The sequence below is a fragment of the Pelophylax lessonae genome (genome assembly GCF_965119305.1).
Source record: "Pelophylax lessonae genome assembly, chromosome: 3".
NCBI lineage: Eukaryota > Metazoa > Chordata > Amphibia > Anura > Ranidae > Pelophylax > Pelophylax lessonae.
Genome location: NC_138770.1, coordinates 20,538,148 through 20,556,646, shown reverse-complemented (window position 1 = coordinate 20,556,646; position 18,499 = coordinate 20,538,148). Strand labels below are relative to the sequence as shown.

Below are 18,499 nucleotides of genomic sequence, written 5' to 3'. Positions count from 1 at the left end.
ACTCAATAAGATGTTTCCTAGAGTGACTTATATATATAGTAACACAGTGATGATAGGCTGAAGAGACAGGTTGGGTAGAGATGGTAGATGACAGACACTTGAAAGGAAATGTTCTTGAAAGTAAGATAGTAGCAGATGGGATGCAGATAGGTTTAGCAATCATGTATGGTAGCAGATGACAGAGTAGCAGGTGGACATACAAGAGAGATCAACCCAGTGCAAGAACAGGTGGTAGTAGGCTCAAGAGCTAGCAATCTTAGATAATGCAGATGTAGTAATAGTCCTTAGTATGCAGAGCTAGATAGTGTAAGCTTTAGTATGAAAGTTATAGAGGTTTCCCCTGTGGGGTACTTATCACTAATAGCAATGTAGTAGAGGAGAGGTTCGGCAAGAGCGGATGATCTGGTAGCGGGATACAGGGATCAGCGCAGCGTGGTTCCGACAGCGAGGTATGCTTGCAAGCATGAGAGCTTCAAGACAGGTTAGCATCAAGGCACAAAGCAGTTTGAACGAACACATGTGAGTGAGAGCCGGCGATCTAAATAGCCATCCAGTCCGGCGCTCAGTGATGACAGCATCAGTCTTAAAGGTGTATGCGCACCTTACCAAAAGAGAATGGTGGGGCGCATACACTTATGAAAGAGTAATTAGGGTACCCAAAGGTACCAGAACATTACAGTTACATAACTATTTCATATTTTACCTTACTGAATAAACCAGTGGAAAATGTCCCGGAACACACATGGACCTTAATATACTTCATGTTCATCCCCATGAGTAAGTTCTGGGGGCGGAGTAAAACATGTTGGGGGTGTGGCCTGGCGGGAGCCCAGGCTGAGGTTGCCTCTCTCATACCACCATAGGACTCCATGGATGTGCGGCACCAGCGATCTTTCCTCTCTTCCTTAATATACTTCATGTTCTTGGCGGCCAAAACTGCTATTGGGACCTCCTGGAAAAGCCCAGATATAGACATCGCCCTAACGAAGTGTAAGCTCACATGGATAATGCTAAATGTAAGAATGGTTTGTGTCTTCCGAGACAACCAACCCCTCTTCCACATAATATGGTCTCCTTGGCTCACCTATCTGCAGGTTCCACACACAAGGTGCTGACTCCAGGAACGGCTGGCGGTAAATCCTCGGACAGACTTACTTCCTTTTGTCTTTCTTTCTCATTCCCATTAAAATCAATGAATGCTTTCACCCTGGGGGGAGGGGGGGTGCTGGTGGGGCAGTGAAAAAAATCCTGCAAGCAGCATCTTTGGAGCATGTTTGGAGTGCTAAGGAAAAGCGCCTCAAAAACGCCCCTCGCTATTGAAATGAATGGGAAGCGCCTCAAAATGCTTTTTGAAGTAGTTTTTGAGTCACGCGTCCTTAAACAAAAGTGCACTGCACCTAAAAAGTGCTGCAAAAGCGCTGTGTATGTAAACGATCGCCTAGTTCAAAATAGAGATAAAAGGCAAAACATGTGTATACTGTATGTGTGTGCATATACAGCATATAGATATACGTTTGTATACAGTATCTGACAAAAGTAAGTACACCCCTCACATTTCTGTAAATATTTTATTCTATCTTTTCATGTGACAACACTGAAGAAATGACACTTTGCTACAATGTAAAGTAGTGAGTGTACAGCTTGTATAACAGTGTAAATTTGCTGTCCCCTCAAAAAAACTCAACACACAGCCGTTAATGTCTAAACCGCTGGCAACAAAAGTGAGTACACCCCTAAGTTAAGATGTCCAAATTAGGCCCAGGGTGTCAATATTTTGTGTGGCCACCATTATTTTGCAGCACTGCCTTAACCCTCTTGGGCATGGAGTTCACCAGACGTTCACAGGTTGCCACTGGAGTCCTCTTCCACTCCTCCATGATGACATCACAGAGCTGGTGGATGTTAAAGACCTTGCACTCCTCCACCTTCCGTTTGAAGATGCCCCACAGATGCTTAATAGGGTTTAGGTCTGGAGACATGCTTGCCCAGTCCATCACCTTTACCCTCAGCTTCTTTAGCAAGGCAGTGGTCGTCTTGGAGGTGTGTTTGGGGTCGTTATCATATATGAATACTACTAGCCTATGGACCAGTCTCTGAAGGGAGGGGATCATGCTCTGCTTCAGTATGTCACAGTACATGTTGGCATTCATGGTTCCCTCAATGAACTGTAGCTCCCCAGTGCCGGCAGCACTCATGCAGCCCCAGTACATGACACTCCCACATCATGCTTGACTGTAGGAAGACACACTTGGCTTTGTAATCCTCACCTAGTTGCAGCCACACATGCTTGACACCATCTGAACCAAATAAGTTTATCTTGGACTCATCAGACCACAGGGCATGGTTCTAGTAATCCATGTCCTTAGTCTGCTTGTCTTCAGCAAACTGTTTGCGGGCTTTCTTGTGCATCATCTTTAGAAGAGGCTTCCTTCTGGGATGACAGCCATGCAGACCAATTCGATGCAGTGTGTGGCGTATGGTCTGAGCATTGACAGGTTGACCCCCCACCCCTTCAACCTCTGCAGCAATGCTGGCAGCACTCATACGTCTATTTCCCAAAGACAACCTCTGCATATGACGCTGAGCACGTGCACTCAACTTCTTTGGTCGATCATGGCGAGGCCTGTTCTGAGCGGAACCTGTCCTGTTAAACCACTGTATGGTCTTGGCAATCGTGCTGCAGCTCAGTTTCAATGTCTTGGCAATCTTTTTATTGCCTAGGCCATCTTTTTGAAGAGCAACAATTCTTTTTTTTCAGATCCTCAGAGAGTTCTTTGCCATGAGGTGCCATGTTGAACTTCCAGTGACCAGTATGAGAGAGTGAGAGTGATAACACCAAATTTAACACACCTGCCCCCCATTCACACCTGAAACCTTGTAACACTAATGAATCACATGACGCCGGGGAGGGAAAATTGCTAATTGGGCCTAATTTGGACATTAAGACTTAAGATCTTTTTGGACATTTGGACTTAAGGGTGTACTCACTTTTGTTGCCAGTGATTTAGGCATTATTAATGGCTGTGTGTTGAGTTATTTTGAGGGGACAGCAAATTTACACTGTTATACAAGCTGTACACTCACTACTTTACATTGTAGCAAAGTGTCATTTCTTCAGTGTTGTCACATGAAAAGATAGAATAACATACTTACAAAAATGTGAGGGGAGTACTAACTTTTGTGAGATACTGTATATTTTATCTTGTACCTTGGATCATCAGGACAGATACCTATATATACACACAACACATTTTGGTCCGATTTTTTGCCCCAGGTCGGGTTAATTTGTTTGGGGTTGGAAGGAAGGCCGTGTGCTAGTAAGCCATGTTTGTATTTATTATGATGTACATAAATACAGATTATGTTCTATGTTTATGAAACACTAATATCGAGTCGGTTAATTTTAAGAGAAAACTGTCTGTACATCTTCATAGTCCTGAAGAAGCCTTGTATGAAACACGTTGACCAGTGAACAGACGAAGATAGAGGAATATGATCTGAAGCAAACACAGTAACGTCCCTCCATCCCTAATGGTTAATGCAAACAGAAAACAGAGGCCGTGGGACTTTATATGAGGCAGGTCACCAACTAAGATATACAAAAATAGAATCTGAACGTAGTCATTTATTATACATACAGTAATTGATACAAATGTTGACATCAGTAACAAATATGATGCAGACATGTATACAAAAAAAGCTGACACAATAAAATCCATATAGTAAGGAGATTGTTATAATAGTAATAAGATATATTCAGTAATAAAGTACATGGCCGTCACTAAATGTTACATCTAAGTGAAGAGAGGAAATATCTATATCTACACGAACCTTATGATATATACCAACTTATCCTTATATATGTATGATGTACATGAGTGAAATTAGTAGGAGACATTGATCTCCTGTGTACGAGCTGAGCTCAGTTTGGGGCCAGTTTCCTCATTTTATTGAGATCTGGTTTTAGATAAATCAATAAATGTTATTTTAGGATAAATCCATGGAGTTGTTATCTGTCTCATGCTGTGCCCTTAAAGTCCACACATATGACAGTGGTTCCTTGTGAACATCTGTAGGTTCCCATTTCTCTGAACAGATAGGTTGTTGGGACTCTCATGTTAGCTCTGGTTTTTCTTCTCCTATCCAAGTTCTCCAAATAAAACATGAAAACACATCCCCTATACTGGCCATTGGAGACAACGAGCGGAAGAGTGTGTGCACCTGGCTGTGTGAAAATACCCTGTATCTGGCTGTGGAGTAATCAGTGGGAGGCCCGGGCAAACCAATATCCAAGCGGCTCCTGCGGGGGTACCGCTACGCAGAAAGCAAACCTTGCTTCAACAAACCGTTCTCTCCTCAGGACAGAAAAGAAGACAAAGGTAGGCGACTGCACCAAACTTTGGTAAGAGGCTGCAATGCACATCGATCCCCCAGAGAGCAGAGTCCTCTCCATAGGTTTTCCTTTTGGTTACTCCCTAGCAGCCCGCATGGCGTCTGCTCCCTTCTGCTGACCTCAAGCCAAACATACTCACGTGTCCCGGACCTCTTCCACAGGGCAATCAATGTATCCGATGGGCAACCCGGATCCCAGAGGCAGGAACACAACTGGGTTGGGCACGCTTAGGAGAAAATTGTGTGTGTGTTTATATTACTTTTTGACATTTTTTTAGTGAATAGGTACAGGTACTATGTTCCTGATACTCATTCACATGGGGGGGAGGGCAGGTTCTGGGGGCCCCCTTGGTAAAAGGGGCTTTCAGATTATGACAAACTCCCTGCCTGCAGACCCCCACAAACACAGGCCATGGTTGTGGGGAAGAGGACCTTTTCCCCATCAATATGGGGACAAGGTGTTTTGGGGTGGGGTGCGGGGACAGAGCTTTCCCAAAGCACCCACCCCCCCATGTTGAGGACAAGTGGCCTTGTATGGTTAAGGAGTGGGGGGGGCTCACTCGCCCCTCCCACTTTCCTGACCTGCCAGGCTGCATGACGGGATAAAGGGTCTGGTATGGTTTTTAGGGGAGAACCCACGCTGTTTTTTTTAATTTTGACCCCCGAAGGACCTGGTATGGACTTGGGGGGGGAGCACGCCGTTTTTTTCTATTGCTGGGCAATGCCGGCATTCTTTTCTTTCCATTCATCTGTCAGTGGGGAAGCCTGCTGACAGCTGATGAGTCATGTTTGGTAAGGATGCGGGCGGGCGGCTTCCCGGCTTGCTGCTAAACAACCAGCTATTTCTTCACACAGAATTTGCATTGGTCGATCGTTTTTTGAGTGATCCGAATTCGAATCGTTCTGAAAAGTTGGAATTCGTTAGAAAATGAATAAACTAAACAAATTTTAACAGATTTCAACTAAATTGAATACAATTTCATTTGAAGATTTGGATACATCCGAATCTAGGAATAACCAAAAATTTGTCGGAATTTGTATTTGCACTGAAACGAATTTCACGTGTCTAACACTTAATGGCCACCCGCTAACAGCTGGGCTCCCAGCCAATGCAAATGGCCACCGATGGCAGGGCCCACTCTCCAGGCATGGATCCTCTACATATGTGTGCCATAACACCACCCCGCTGATAGCTGGGGACTCAATGACCACTCGGGACATCCTGGAAGACTTCTGGATACCAAAGGAAGCTCCTGACATCCCGCACAGCTGCCCAGCACCAGACCCACCCACCAATACTTCCAATAGGTAGGAAAACTTCATACAAAAATGGTCCTATAAGTGAGGAGGACAAAAAAGGAACTCAGCCAATGGCTTATCCTAAACATTTATGGGGGTGGGGTCTTATGGGGGGAGGAACGAGGGCAGGGCTACCCAAACGTATGCTGACATGGACATCTGTCAGGAAAGCACATTATGGCCACTAGATGGAACTGACCATTATAGGAAATCCCAATTCACCATGACTGGGGGAATGCGGGTCACATTTCATCAACACATTTATAACAACCAGATCTGTAAATGTTTCTGAAATCTTCCCGCACAAAATGTACTCAGCCAATGAAAGGTAAGGACTCCATTTTTGTTTTTCTCCTGCTATCAATGGCCAACACGGGACAACACTTCATCCATGTCTTTGGTGATCTCTGATCTCATTAAGTGTTTCTTACATGATGGAGATCAGCCATGGAGTATATCTGAGGTGTATATCAGGGTGTGCTTCTTCCCCACATGTCCACCAACATTCATATAGAAGACATTTCCCGCACTCAAGGCACTAATACACCTCCAGGGTTGTGTGGGACCACTGATGTACAGGAAGACAGGACTTCAGTGAGGAACAATTCCCTCACTCAGGACAGGAGTACGGTTTCTCCCCCGTGTGCAATCTCTGTGGAGCTCAGAGGAACTGCAGCCCTGAGAAACATCTGGTAGTGTGAACACGGCCTTGTGCTGTGTGTGTATGTACTGTATATCCTTCCCCTTTCTCTCCTCCCTGAGTGTGTATGAAGAGGCGGAGCTCCTGCTGGAACAGCGGTCGGAGGAGGAAGCCAAGTCTAGGAGGGAGACTGACAGAAAGCGCAGCAGACTTGCAGAAGTGAGCGAGGAGGATCCAGTTCCTGTGCCATCGGAGGTGAGGAGAATGTGAAGGATGTTTGTGACTCTGGTAGCTGAAAAGCTGGGAGTCATATTGCTCTGGTGAGTGGGGAAGCACTACTAAGGGGGCGCCCTCACCATCACGTGTGTAAGAGGTGGAAGAAGGCGTGGCTACACTACAGCTGGCACAGTTTGGAGCACGGAGAACTTTCACACCTTATCAACTTTTCGTTAAGTTGTGAACTTTTTTGGAGCAACAGAACTTAATTGAAGTAGATGCAAAGTGGAAGCAGTGGACTTGCAGAGAACACTATATTGAGCAAAAAATATTGTATGATTACATGAATTTGCACAAATTTTTACTTTATAGAAAACATTATAAGATAATGAAGCAGTTGTAAAGTGGAAGCCGTGGATCTGCAGGGAACAGCATCTTGAGCACAAAGCACTTTAAGTTGTATATTAATTTGCACATGGATCAGTTTACTTCATTTATTGATAAACACCATAAGATAAATGAAGTAGGTATAAATCTAGATCTAGGGAACACAAGGGAGGTGGAGTGGGAATCCTCCTATCCTCACAGAGCACCTTCCAGGTTCTCCACTCTCCTCCCTCTCATCATTTGAAGCTCACTGTATACGTCTATTTTCTCCAATCTCCTCTAGAATTGCTGTGATTTATCGCCGGACCGGTATTACCTTTCCTTGATGACTTCTCTGCCTGGCTGCCCTACTTTCTCTCTTCTGAAATCCCCACAATCATTCTCAGAGACTTCAACATCCCTGTTAACATGAACACTTCTGTTACTTCTAAATGTTTTAGTCTAACCTCCTCATTTGGCGTGAAGACATGGGTGTACAATGTGTACATGCTTCTACTCACTCTGGTGACAACACCCTCAGCCTTGTATTCTCCCACCTATGGACTCCATGCATCCTCTCCAACAATTCTCTCCCTCCCTCTAAGCACCACTAGGGACGGACGAGCGGTTTGGGCCGAGGATAACTTCACCGATCACCCGAATTTTCTGTGTGCTCTGTGTTTTCATTTTTTGTACTATTTACATCCCGCCGAGCGCACAGTCAATAGGTTGTTAAGAAGTGGGAAGCCGGCTGCTGCGTCCTTAACAACGAATGAGTCATGAGCTGTCAGTGGGCTTCCCCGCTGACAGCAGAATGTAAAAAAAATAATTGCAGACAAGAAAAAGAAAATCGGGGAAAATCGGTGTGGAGTCCCCCAAAATCCATACTAGGCTCTTTGGGTCTGACATGAATTTTAAGGGGAAATCCATGCCAAAATTTTAAAAACAAATGGCATGAGGTCCCCCCCACAATCTATACCTGACCCTTATCCAAGCATGCAGCCTGGCAGGCCAGGAAAGGGGGGGACGAGCGAGTGCCCCCACCTGAATCATACCTGGTCACATGCCCTCAACATGGGGGTTGTGCCCCCAAAGCACCTTGTCCCTATGTTGAAGGGGACAAGGGCCTCTTCCCCACAACCTGGCAGGGGGCTTATCAGAATCATGAAGCCCCCGTTAACAAGGGGGCCCCCAGGTCCCACTCCCTTACGTGAATGAGTTTGGGGGTACAAAATAAATAATATGAGGCTATGAGGCCGTTTTTCACAATTCCTTTTATAGAAAAAATAAAAAACAATGTCCCCCAATGTAGATTAATCGTTATTCACGACGCCCACTGCACCTCTGGAACCCCCCAAAAAAACACTCCACCCTCAAGGAATGACAGTCTGACAGTTCTTAAAAAGGTAAGGAGCAGGGCCACCTGGTGACATCATCTGGTGGCCTGCCCCTTTGTCATGTAACTGACTGGTGCAGGATTGGTGAGGTTACATCACCAGGTGGCTCTGCCCATCACCTATTTAAAAACTGTCACCTGGCAGAGCAGGCACTCGACAGTCAGCCTTCCTCATGGGCGGAGGTTTTTTTTTAATCTTTTTTTGGGTCGATGGTGCAGCTGTCGTTGTGATTGACGATGGATCTACATCAGAGGACATTGTTTTTTTATTTTTAATAAAGGAACTGTAAAAACTGCCTCATTATTTTTGACACTTTTTTTGGTAAATGAGGGCCAGGATCTGGGTCCCCCTTTTTCAAGGGGGCTTCCAGATTCCGAAAAGCCCCCTGCAGACCCCCCTAACCCAAAGCACCCCTCCATGTTGAGGGCATGTGGCCTGGTATGGTTTGGGGGGCACTCGCTTGTCCTCACCCCTGTCCTGGCCTGACAGGCTGTGTGCTTGGATAAGGGTCTGGTATGGATTTTGGGGGGGAAGATACGCCATTTAAAAAAAAAAAAAATTGGAGAGGGGTTTCCCCTCAAAATCTATACCTATCCCTTATCCAAGCATGCAGCCTTTTTTGGGCCTTGTATGGATGGGGCCTGGTATAGACGGTGGAGACCCCACCGCAAAGTTTTTTTTTTTTGCCAATAATTATTTTTTTTACATTCAGCTGTCTGCGGGGAAGCCTGCTGACAGCTGATGACTAATTTGTTGTTAAGGACGCCATGGCGGGTTTCCCAACCTCGCTTCTTAACAACCTATTGACTGTGCACTCAGCAGGATGTAAATAGTAAAATAAATAGAAGAAACCCAGAGCACATAGATAATTTGGGTATTTGGCAAACACCCAAAGGGGCCATTTCGGGCTGAAATTATGCTCGGTCCAAACCGCTCGTCCATCCCTAGTGGTGTTTAGAGAGAGGGAGAGGATTTTGGAGAGGTTGCATGGAGTGCATAGGTGGGAGAATACAAGGCTGAGGGTGTTGCCACCAGAGTGAGTAGAAGCCTCTATCCATTGTGTATTCATTGTTTCAGGCCAAATGAGGAGATTAGACTAAAACATTTAGAAGTAACAGAAGTGTTTGTAGTAACAGGGATGTTGAAGTCACCAAGAATGATTGTGGGGATTTCAAAGGGACCCAAACCCACACAGGAGCAAAGGAAAGAAGTTCTCACCTAGATTATCTCCGAGTTCTCCTTCCCTCCTGTTGGAGGATGGGAGAAGGATGGACTGAAGACAGAGAGACACGCTTCGGGGTCACCACTGGTAAGTAGAGCCTTGAAATGAAGGACATCAACTTCAGAATTTCTGTCTTGTCTGTGCAAAGTTTACTGTTAAAGATACAGTATATGGGATCTCACAGCTTCTACCGTGTTTCCCCGAAAGTAAGACCTACCCTGAAAGTAAGACCTAATGTTATTTTTGGGGAGGGATTCAATATAAGCCCTACCCTGAAAATAAGCCCTGAAAATTAGTGTATGAAAAATCCTAGGATGCACTTTATTAGTGTTTTAAATAATGTCCAATGTGTGTTTTTGTAATATAATACTGTGAAATACATTCCTTGCATCGCCGCTCTGCTCTAAGCTGATTCTGTCTCCTCTCATACCTTAGCTGTCCTGTCAGATGGGGATCTCAGCCCCTCCCCTCTGCAGTGTAACACAGAAGCGCAGAGTGTTCGATTAGAATTGTGGGAAATGCCTTTACATCGGCACTTCCGTGACCCCCAGCTGTCAGCGGGGGGAGAAGAGGGCGGCAGATCAGCTTAGCCTGGAGCAGCGATGAAGAAGGTATTTCACACTATTGTAATCTAATCTATCCTGCGCTTCTGTGTAAACTGCAGAGGGCAGGGGCTGATATCTCCCTCTGAGTCTGACAGCCACGGTATGAGAGAAGAAAGACAGGAGAGAGTGTGAGATCACTGTAGCTGAGCACAGAGCAGTAATGAAGGTATTTTACACTACTGTATTACAAAAACACACACTGGACATATATAAAACACTAATAAAGCGCATCCTAGGATTTTATATACACTAAACTAGGTTCACACAGGATTCTTGGCACGCAGAGAGGGAAGAGAGGGACAGCACATGAAAGTAAGACCTACCCCGAAAATAAGCCCTACTGTGTCTTTTGGTGCCAAAATTAATATAAGACCCGGGCTTATTTTCGGGGAAACACGGTAGCTCTGTAACCCGCTATATCATTATCAGTAACCTTCACACAGACAAGCAAGACATTCTGAAGGTGATTCCTTCATTTCGTGGCTCTACTTACCACTCTACACCCCAAAATTTACTCAGCCAATGAAAATCCAACACGGTACACCACTTCATCCATGTCTCTGGTAATCTCTCATCTCCTTATCAACTGTTTCTTACATGATGAAGATCAGCCATGGAGTATATCTGAGGTGTATATCAGGGTGTGCTTCTTTACCACATGTCCACCAACATTCATATAGAAGAAATTTCCCGCACTCAATGCACTAATACGCCTCCAGGGTTGTGTGGGACCCCTGATGTACAAGAAGACAGGACTTCAGTGAGGAACAATTCCCTCACTCAGGACAGGAAAGTGGCTTCTCCCCGTGTGAGTTCTCTGATGTCTGGAAAGACTGGACTTATCTGAAAAACATTTCCCGCACTCAGGACAGGAAAACGGCTTCTCCCCCGTATGAGATCTCTGATGTATATAAAGAGTAGACTTCTGTGAAAAACATTTTCCGCACTCAGAACAGGAATACGGCTTCACCCCTGTGTGAGATCTCTGATGTCTGTGAAGATGAGACTTCAGTGAAAAACATTTCCCGCACTCAGGACAGGAATGTGGCTTCTCCCCCGCATGAGATCTCTGATGTATGTAAAGATTGAACTTCTGTGAAAAACATTTCCCGCACTCAGGACAAGAATACGGCTTCTCCCCTGTGTGAGATCTCTGATGTATGTAAAGATGGGACTTATGTGAAAAACATTTCCCACACTCAGGACAGGAATGCAACTTCTCCCCTGTGTGAGATCTCTGATGTGTGTAAAGGTCAGACTTATATGAAAAACATTTCAGGCACTCAGGACAGGAATGCGGCTTCTCACCTGTGTGAGATCTCTGATGTGTGTTAAGATGAGACTTCAGTGAAAAACATTTCCCGCACTCAGGACAGGAATGCGGCTTCTCCCCCGTGTGAGATTTCTGATGTGTGTAAAGATAGGACTTCAGCGAAAAACATTTCCCACACTCAGGACAGGAATGCGGCTTTTCCCCCGTGTGAGATCTCTGATGTCTGTAAAGATCAGACTTATGTGAAAAACATTTCCCGCACGCAGGACAGGAATGCGGCTTCTCCCCCGTGTGAGATCTCTGATGTGTGTAAAGATAGGACTTCAGCGAAAAACATTTCCCACACTCAGGACAGGAATGCGGCTTCTCACCCGTGTGAGATCTCTGATGTCTGTAAAGATAAGACTTATGTGAAAAACATTTCCCGCACTCAGGACAGGAATGCGGCTTCTCCCCCATGTGAGATCTCTGATGTGTTTGAAGATAAGACTTCAGTGAAAAACATTTCCCGCACTCAGGACAGGAAAACGGCTTTTCCCCCGTGTGAGATTTCTGATGTGTGTGAAGATGAGACTTCTGTGAAAAACATTTCCCACAAACAGGACAGCAAAACGGCTTCTCCCCCGTGTGAGATCTCTGATGGGTGAAAAGAGAGGACTTCTGTGAAAAAGATTTCCCGCATTCAGGACAGGAATACGGCTTCTCCCCCGAGTGAGATCTCTGATGTGTGTAAAGAGAGGACTTATGTGAAAAACATTTCCCACACTCAGGACAGGAATACGGCTTCTCTACCATGTGAGATCTTTCATGTCTATTAAGATAGGATTTAAAACGGAAACATTTCCCACACTCAGTACAGGGAAACCTCTTATCTGCTGGAAGGACGGCACCGTCCCTCACAGTCTGAGGTTCCTCAGGATAAGAGGAATATGATGGTCCGGCACCGTCCCTCACAGTCTGAGGTTCCTCAGGATAAGAGGAATACGATGGTCCGGCACTGTCCCTCACAGTCTGAGGTTCCTTAGGATAAGAGGAATACGATGGTCCGGCACTGTCCCTCACAGTCTGAGGTTCCTCAGGATAAGAGGAATACAATGGTCCGGCACTGTCCCTCACAGTCTGAGGTTCTTCAGGATAAGAGGAATACGATGGTCCGGCACCGTCCCTCACAGTCTGAGGTTCCTCAGGATAAGAGGAATACGATGGTCCATCTACACTGTGTGGTGCCGGATGGACATTTGAGGTAGCCGGGTTTTCTCCTGGACTATACTGTGTGATGTCCTCATCTTCTACTTTACATTCTGGAGACAAAGTGAGACAATCCTCTGAGATTTTCCTCATCTCCCGTCCATTTACTAAAATAGAAATACAGAGATTATTACTAGACATCAGCAGATCGGTTCCCTTAAACCAGGACTCCGCCCACATCAGACAGCTTTGTCTCTGAGGATCTTACAACTAGGTGTCCAAGTCAAGACCTGCTATATGATAGTAAATGGCAGTCTCAGACTCACACCTTGATGTGCGGGACACCTACTCACTATCTACCGATATAAAATGTCCAGCTGGTAGAAAATGAGTGTAACAAAAGAGAATTCATATTATGTGTATAGATAGCAGTGGGTAGAGGGGAGAGAGCAGAAGTCAGGAGTATGTAATGTACAACATAAGAGTATATAGTGCAGGGGTCAGGAGTATGTAATGTACAACATACAGTATATAGTGCAGGGGTATGTAATGTACAACATACAGTATATAGTGCAGGTGTCAGGGGTATGTAATGTACAACATAGAGTATATAGTGCAGGGGTATGTAATGTATAACAGAGTACCGTATTTTTCGCCGTATAAGACGCACCGGGATATAAGACGCACCCAATTTTAAAGGAGGAAAATCTAGAAAAAAAAGATTCTGAACCAAATACTGCAGTAAAATATTTTATATCAACAGGTGATGGTATAGGCATGGCATAGGCATGGTACAGGCATGGCACAGGTGTGGGTACAGGCATGGCACAGGTGAGGGTATAGGCATGGCACAGGTGAGGGTATAGGCATGGCACAGGTGGTGGTTTAGGCATGGCACAGGTGGTGGTTTAGGCTTGGCACAGGTGGTGGTTTAGACATGGCACAGGTGGTGGTTTAGGGATGGCACAGGTGGTGGTTTAGGCTTGGTACAGGTGGTGGTTTAGGCTTGGTACAGGTAGTGGTTTAGGCATGGCACAGGTGGTGGTTTAAGCATGGCACAGGTGGTGGTTTAGGCATGGCACAGGTGGTGGTTTAGGCATGGCACAGGTGGTGGTACAGGCATGGCACAGGTCGGCTCACTTACCTGCTCTCCTGGGCTGCCTGCGCTGCTCCTCTCGTCCTCTTCTTCTGATGGCGGCGGGATTCCTGGAACCGTCCACGGCGCTGCTCCTCTCGTCCTCTTCTGTCTTCGTTCTTTGATGGCGGCTCTCTCGGCGGCTCTTTCGGCGGCTCTCTCGGTCCGGCGGGAAGGAGATCGGGCAGTGACGGTGCGTGACTGATGCACGCACCGGCACCGCCCCCATTGTCAGGGCTCAGCACAGGCAGCAGGAAAAATGTTCATTTGCCGTATAAGACGCACCAACTTTTCCCCCCCCAGTTTTGTGGAAGAAAAAGTGCGTCTTATACGGCGAAAAATACGGTATATAGTGCAGGAGTCAGGAATATGTAATATACAACATAGAGTATATAGTGCAGGGGTAAGGATTATGTAATAATATACAATATAAATTATACAGTGTTAGGGTCAGGACTCATAAGTCAGGCACAGCCAGTGAATAGCAGAGTAAGTAACCCCGGGAAAATTGTTCTATCAGAGAGCTTACTAGACCTCGGCTTTGGGAAGGAAATATAAAGCGCATATCCCAGGCAGTGCCGGTAGAAGGTCACCTATATCCCAGGGCCAAATTGCACCCCCCAATATGTATGAGCATTATGTGTGAGTAACCCCCCCCAAAACAAAACAAACATTGGGTACTAATCTGCATGATCACCCGGCCCATCCCTACTAGCACAAATCCCGCCCCCCGCATAAGAAATTCTCCCCCTAATACAAATCGCCCCCTTTACCATATCACCTATTCTAGTACAAACCCCCCAAAATTGACCCTCCTAGCACAAATCCCCTTCTCCCACCCCCCTCCCAACCCAAATCCCCCATGAATCACCACTTCTAGCACACACCCAAATTTCCCTTCCTATAACAATTCTTAGCCCCTGCTGCTCCTTAAATTCCTCCTCGCAACACAGATCCCTTCCCCCCTCAATTTCACTGTGGTCCCCCCCCTCCCCGCATGATACCACAGTGACCAGGGCAGCCGCCCCTCCTACCCACCCCTTGTCCCGACCCTGACCCCAGGTGTCTAGGTCTTGTAACTCCTCTGGTGAAAATGAACATTTTGCTGCCAGCTGAACCCCAGAATCTCCATAAATCCAGTCTAGAGACATAAATTGTGTCTGCGGCACAGAGAAGGAAGATTATCCGAGAGAAATACAGGAATACAGGACGGGGAACACAGCTCAGGAAAGTGACCAGGGTATTACAGGCTGATATCACCCAGTCCCCGTCCTACTCTGGGCCAATCAGTGAGCAGTATGGGTGGAGGAATGTATTTAGTGTTAATGACCCACCTGTGCTGATCTCTGTAGGAGTGTCCTCCTCTATAAATGTCCCCGTTATTCCATCCTCCTCCATAGACTGCTGATCATCCCTCACATACGTCTCTTCTTCTTCTGCTTTAACCTCATATTCTATATCAATTGGATCTCCACTCTAAACCAAGAAAATAATAGAAGAGGTCATCTGTAAAACATAAGCTTCAATATTGTGATATCACTTCAATGAGTCCATGTTCTAGATGCTCCGTCCCACCAACCTTGTAACAATGGGGCATGGTGTGACCTTCCTGTGTGAAATCCTGGGAATACAGAGGACGGGGACATCTCTCTGGTGGGTTCCTGGTATTAGGTGGCTCCATCATATCCTTGTGTCCTTCTGAAAACTCCTCCATCACTCCATACTCCTCATCCTCCTCTTTATACTCTTCTTTAACATCAATATTATCATCCCCGAGGTTTCCACTCTGAATATATTATAAAAATGACATCAATGGTAACAATGCAGATAATGTACAGATCCTAATGATACTATCAGTGATTGTTCCTCATCTACCTGATGATGGTGAGGGATGGTGTGACCTTCCTGTGTGGAATCCCGGGAATACAGAGGACGGGGACATCTCTCTGGTGGGTTTCTGTAGCTGGATGACTCCACCATGGTGTCCTGGTACAGGTCTTTGTGTTCTTTTAGAAACTCTGACTCCTCCATCACCTCATCCTCATCATCCTCCTCTTTTATCTCTTCTTTAACCTCAACTTTAGAATCTCTCAGATTTCCACTCCGAATATATAATAAAAATGACATCAATGGTAACAATGCAGATAATGTACAGATCCTAATGATACTATCAGTGATTGTTCCTCATCTACCTGATGATGGTGAGGGATGGTGTGACCTTCCTGTGTGGAATCCCGGGAATACAGAGGACGGGGACATCTCTCTGGTGGGTTCCCATTACTGGATCCATCTGTAGGAAACACACACACTGACTGAATACATTGTTTCTATGTGTTTATCAGATGATGGGGGATCTAGGTGGATCCTCCGTACTGCTCTCTCCTTTACAATAAAGTCTCCTCTTACCCGGTGATGTGAGGGGCGGCTGATTCTCCATTATGACGTCCTTGTAGAGATCCTTGTGTCCTTCTAAATACTCCCACTCCTCCATGGAGAAATAGACAGTGACATCCTGACACCTTATAGGAACCTGACACACACAATGATACAGTCACCATCCAGACACAACCCTTGTCTGTTACTGGATAATGTCCCAGAATTCCCAGCACCGCTCACCTCTCCTCCATGATCTCTCTGGTGACTTCTAGAATCTTCTTTGTATTTCTCTATTCTATCAGGGAGGGGGGTGGAGGCAATGTGATGGTCATATGATCTCCAGACTCCACAGGAGGAAAACTCTAAATCTGAACACAAATAGTAAAATCAAATGAAATTCCCAGAATCCTCCTCACCTCACAATTCAGGTTTCCATTTGATTAAAGACCCACCTCAGACTGAGGTATAATTTACCCACACAGGACCCCCACACTACGCAGGGTAAAAGATTGTTGCAGGCATCCTGACATCATTACATACAACGCAGGACCAACAGACCCACTTTGCTAATGAGTATGCCAAGGGTACGCCCACATCCTAAGAGCATGAGAAAAAAAAGCCAGATGGAGGGACATGGGGGAGGAGCTGTGAGGTCAGAGTAATATCATTGGACATATAGACTCGGGATGGAGGGACATTTAGATGGGGAGATTTGAGGGGCCCTATATATGAGGATCCTGTGCTAACCAAGTCATTGTTCCCGGGTGCCTCCCACTTCTCCTAAAATTAAGAGTGAACTTTAACCTTTACCATACAGAAAAGTAATCTCTCGTGTGAGCAGGTGAAGTGCGGAGGAACAGAGTGTAAATAGCAGACAATTTTCTCCAGAGCTCCTAATGGTGGGAATGGATTTTGCTGCATGCTGGTGCCAACTTCCACCCCCCAGGGTCACTGCAGGTGTGGAGAAAAGCTGTGTAAGGGGATATGGAGGAGAGATGAGGAGGAGATCCAGGAATCAGGATAAAGGTCAGGACAAGCAACAGATGAGCGCATCCAAGAGATGAAGCCGGGGTCACTACACAGAAAATCAATCAAAGGAAACAACAGGCAGGACGAGGAATAGCAAGAAGGAGCTCAGAGACAAATGAGAATATTGCTCAGCCAATGGGAGATTATCTCAGCATGACTTACTTAATGAAGAAGATTAGGGGGAGGGGAGGTGAGGTGACCATAGATACATGGAAATTCAGCTGGTTCAGCAGGGATCGGTTACATTTCCATCCATGTGTGGTCACTGCCGGAGAAATGTCACTCAATCAGAAGCTGCAGCCAATAGCTTCATCACTGATCTGTGTATTCTGAGAGTGGAGGAGCGCCCCCCATTGTCAGAATACAATAGTGCAGTGGGGAGGATTACCCCATCCCCCTCCAATGTGTGGATGGGGGAATCGCTTCAGTTTTTTTTTTCACTCATCCCGCTGGCTGAACTATAAAACTGAACCATGTATGGTCAGCTTTATATAGCAAGATATATTATTCATCAACTGATTTCCCTGAAGGGGTTAATCTATGTTTATTACCTCCTCTGCCGCCAATTCCTGCATTGTCTCCTTTTTCCGTCCTACCAAATGGAACGTCCTATCAGAATCTGACATAACTTCCTGTCTGTAGTCCATAGAGACTTCCTGTCTGGGTAGAAGTGAGATCACCACCTTGTGGAGCTCAGAGGAACTGCAGCCCTGAGAACCGTCTAGTAGTGTGAACACGGCCTTGTGCTGTGTGTGTATGTACTGTATATCCTTCCCCTTTCTCTCCTCCCTGAGTGTGTATGAAGAGGCGGAGCTCCTGCTGGAACAGCGGTCGGAGGAGGAAGCCAAATCTAGGAGGAAGACTGACAGAAAGCGCAGCAGACTTACAGGAGTGAGCGAGGAGGATCCAGTTCCTTAGCCATCGGAGGTAAGGAGAGTGTGAAGGATGTTTGTGACTCTGGTAGCTGAAAAGCTGGGAGTCATATTGCTCTGGTGAGTGGGGAAGCACTACTAAGGGGGCGCCCCCACCATCACGTGTGTAAGAGGTGGAAGAAGGCGTGGCTACACTACAGCTGCCACAGTTTGGAGCACGGAGCACTTTCACACCTTATCAACTTTTCATTCATTTGTGGACTTTTTTTTAAACAAAATAAGTTTATTAAGGTAGATGTAAAGTGGAAGCAGTGGACTTGCAGAGAACACTATATTGAGTACACAATGTTGTATGATTACATGAATTTGCACAGATTTTTAGTTTATTTAATATAGCAGCAAAGATTATAAGAATAATGAAGTAGGTGTAAAGCGGAAGCAGTAGATCTGCAGAGAAGATTATTTTGAGCCCCTAGCACTTTATATATG

General features: G+C 45.8%; 2 protein-coding genes across 2 annotated transcripts in view; both read right to left on the bottom strand.

Annotated features, from left to right (window-relative positions):
• LOC309548838 (uncharacterized protein) overlaps positions 1–18,499 on the bottom strand; it is a gene marked incomplete at its 3' end in the record, with an annotated part of 605,194 nt that overhangs the window by 406,881 nt on the left and 179,814 nt on the right. The window lies entirely within an intron of this gene.
• On the bottom strand, positions 10,869–17,785 carry LOC309550244 (uncharacterized protein; the record flags this gene model as incomplete). The annotated part of the gene is made up of 4 exons (XM_082250655.1): positions 10,869–12,373; positions 15,935–16,023; positions 16,140–16,263; positions 17,690–17,785. The coding sequence occupies 4 exons, from the start codon at positions 17,783–17,785 to the stop codon at positions 10,895–10,897; spliced, it is 1,788 nt and encodes a 595-aa protein (XP_082106781.1). The 3' UTR covers positions 10,869–10,894.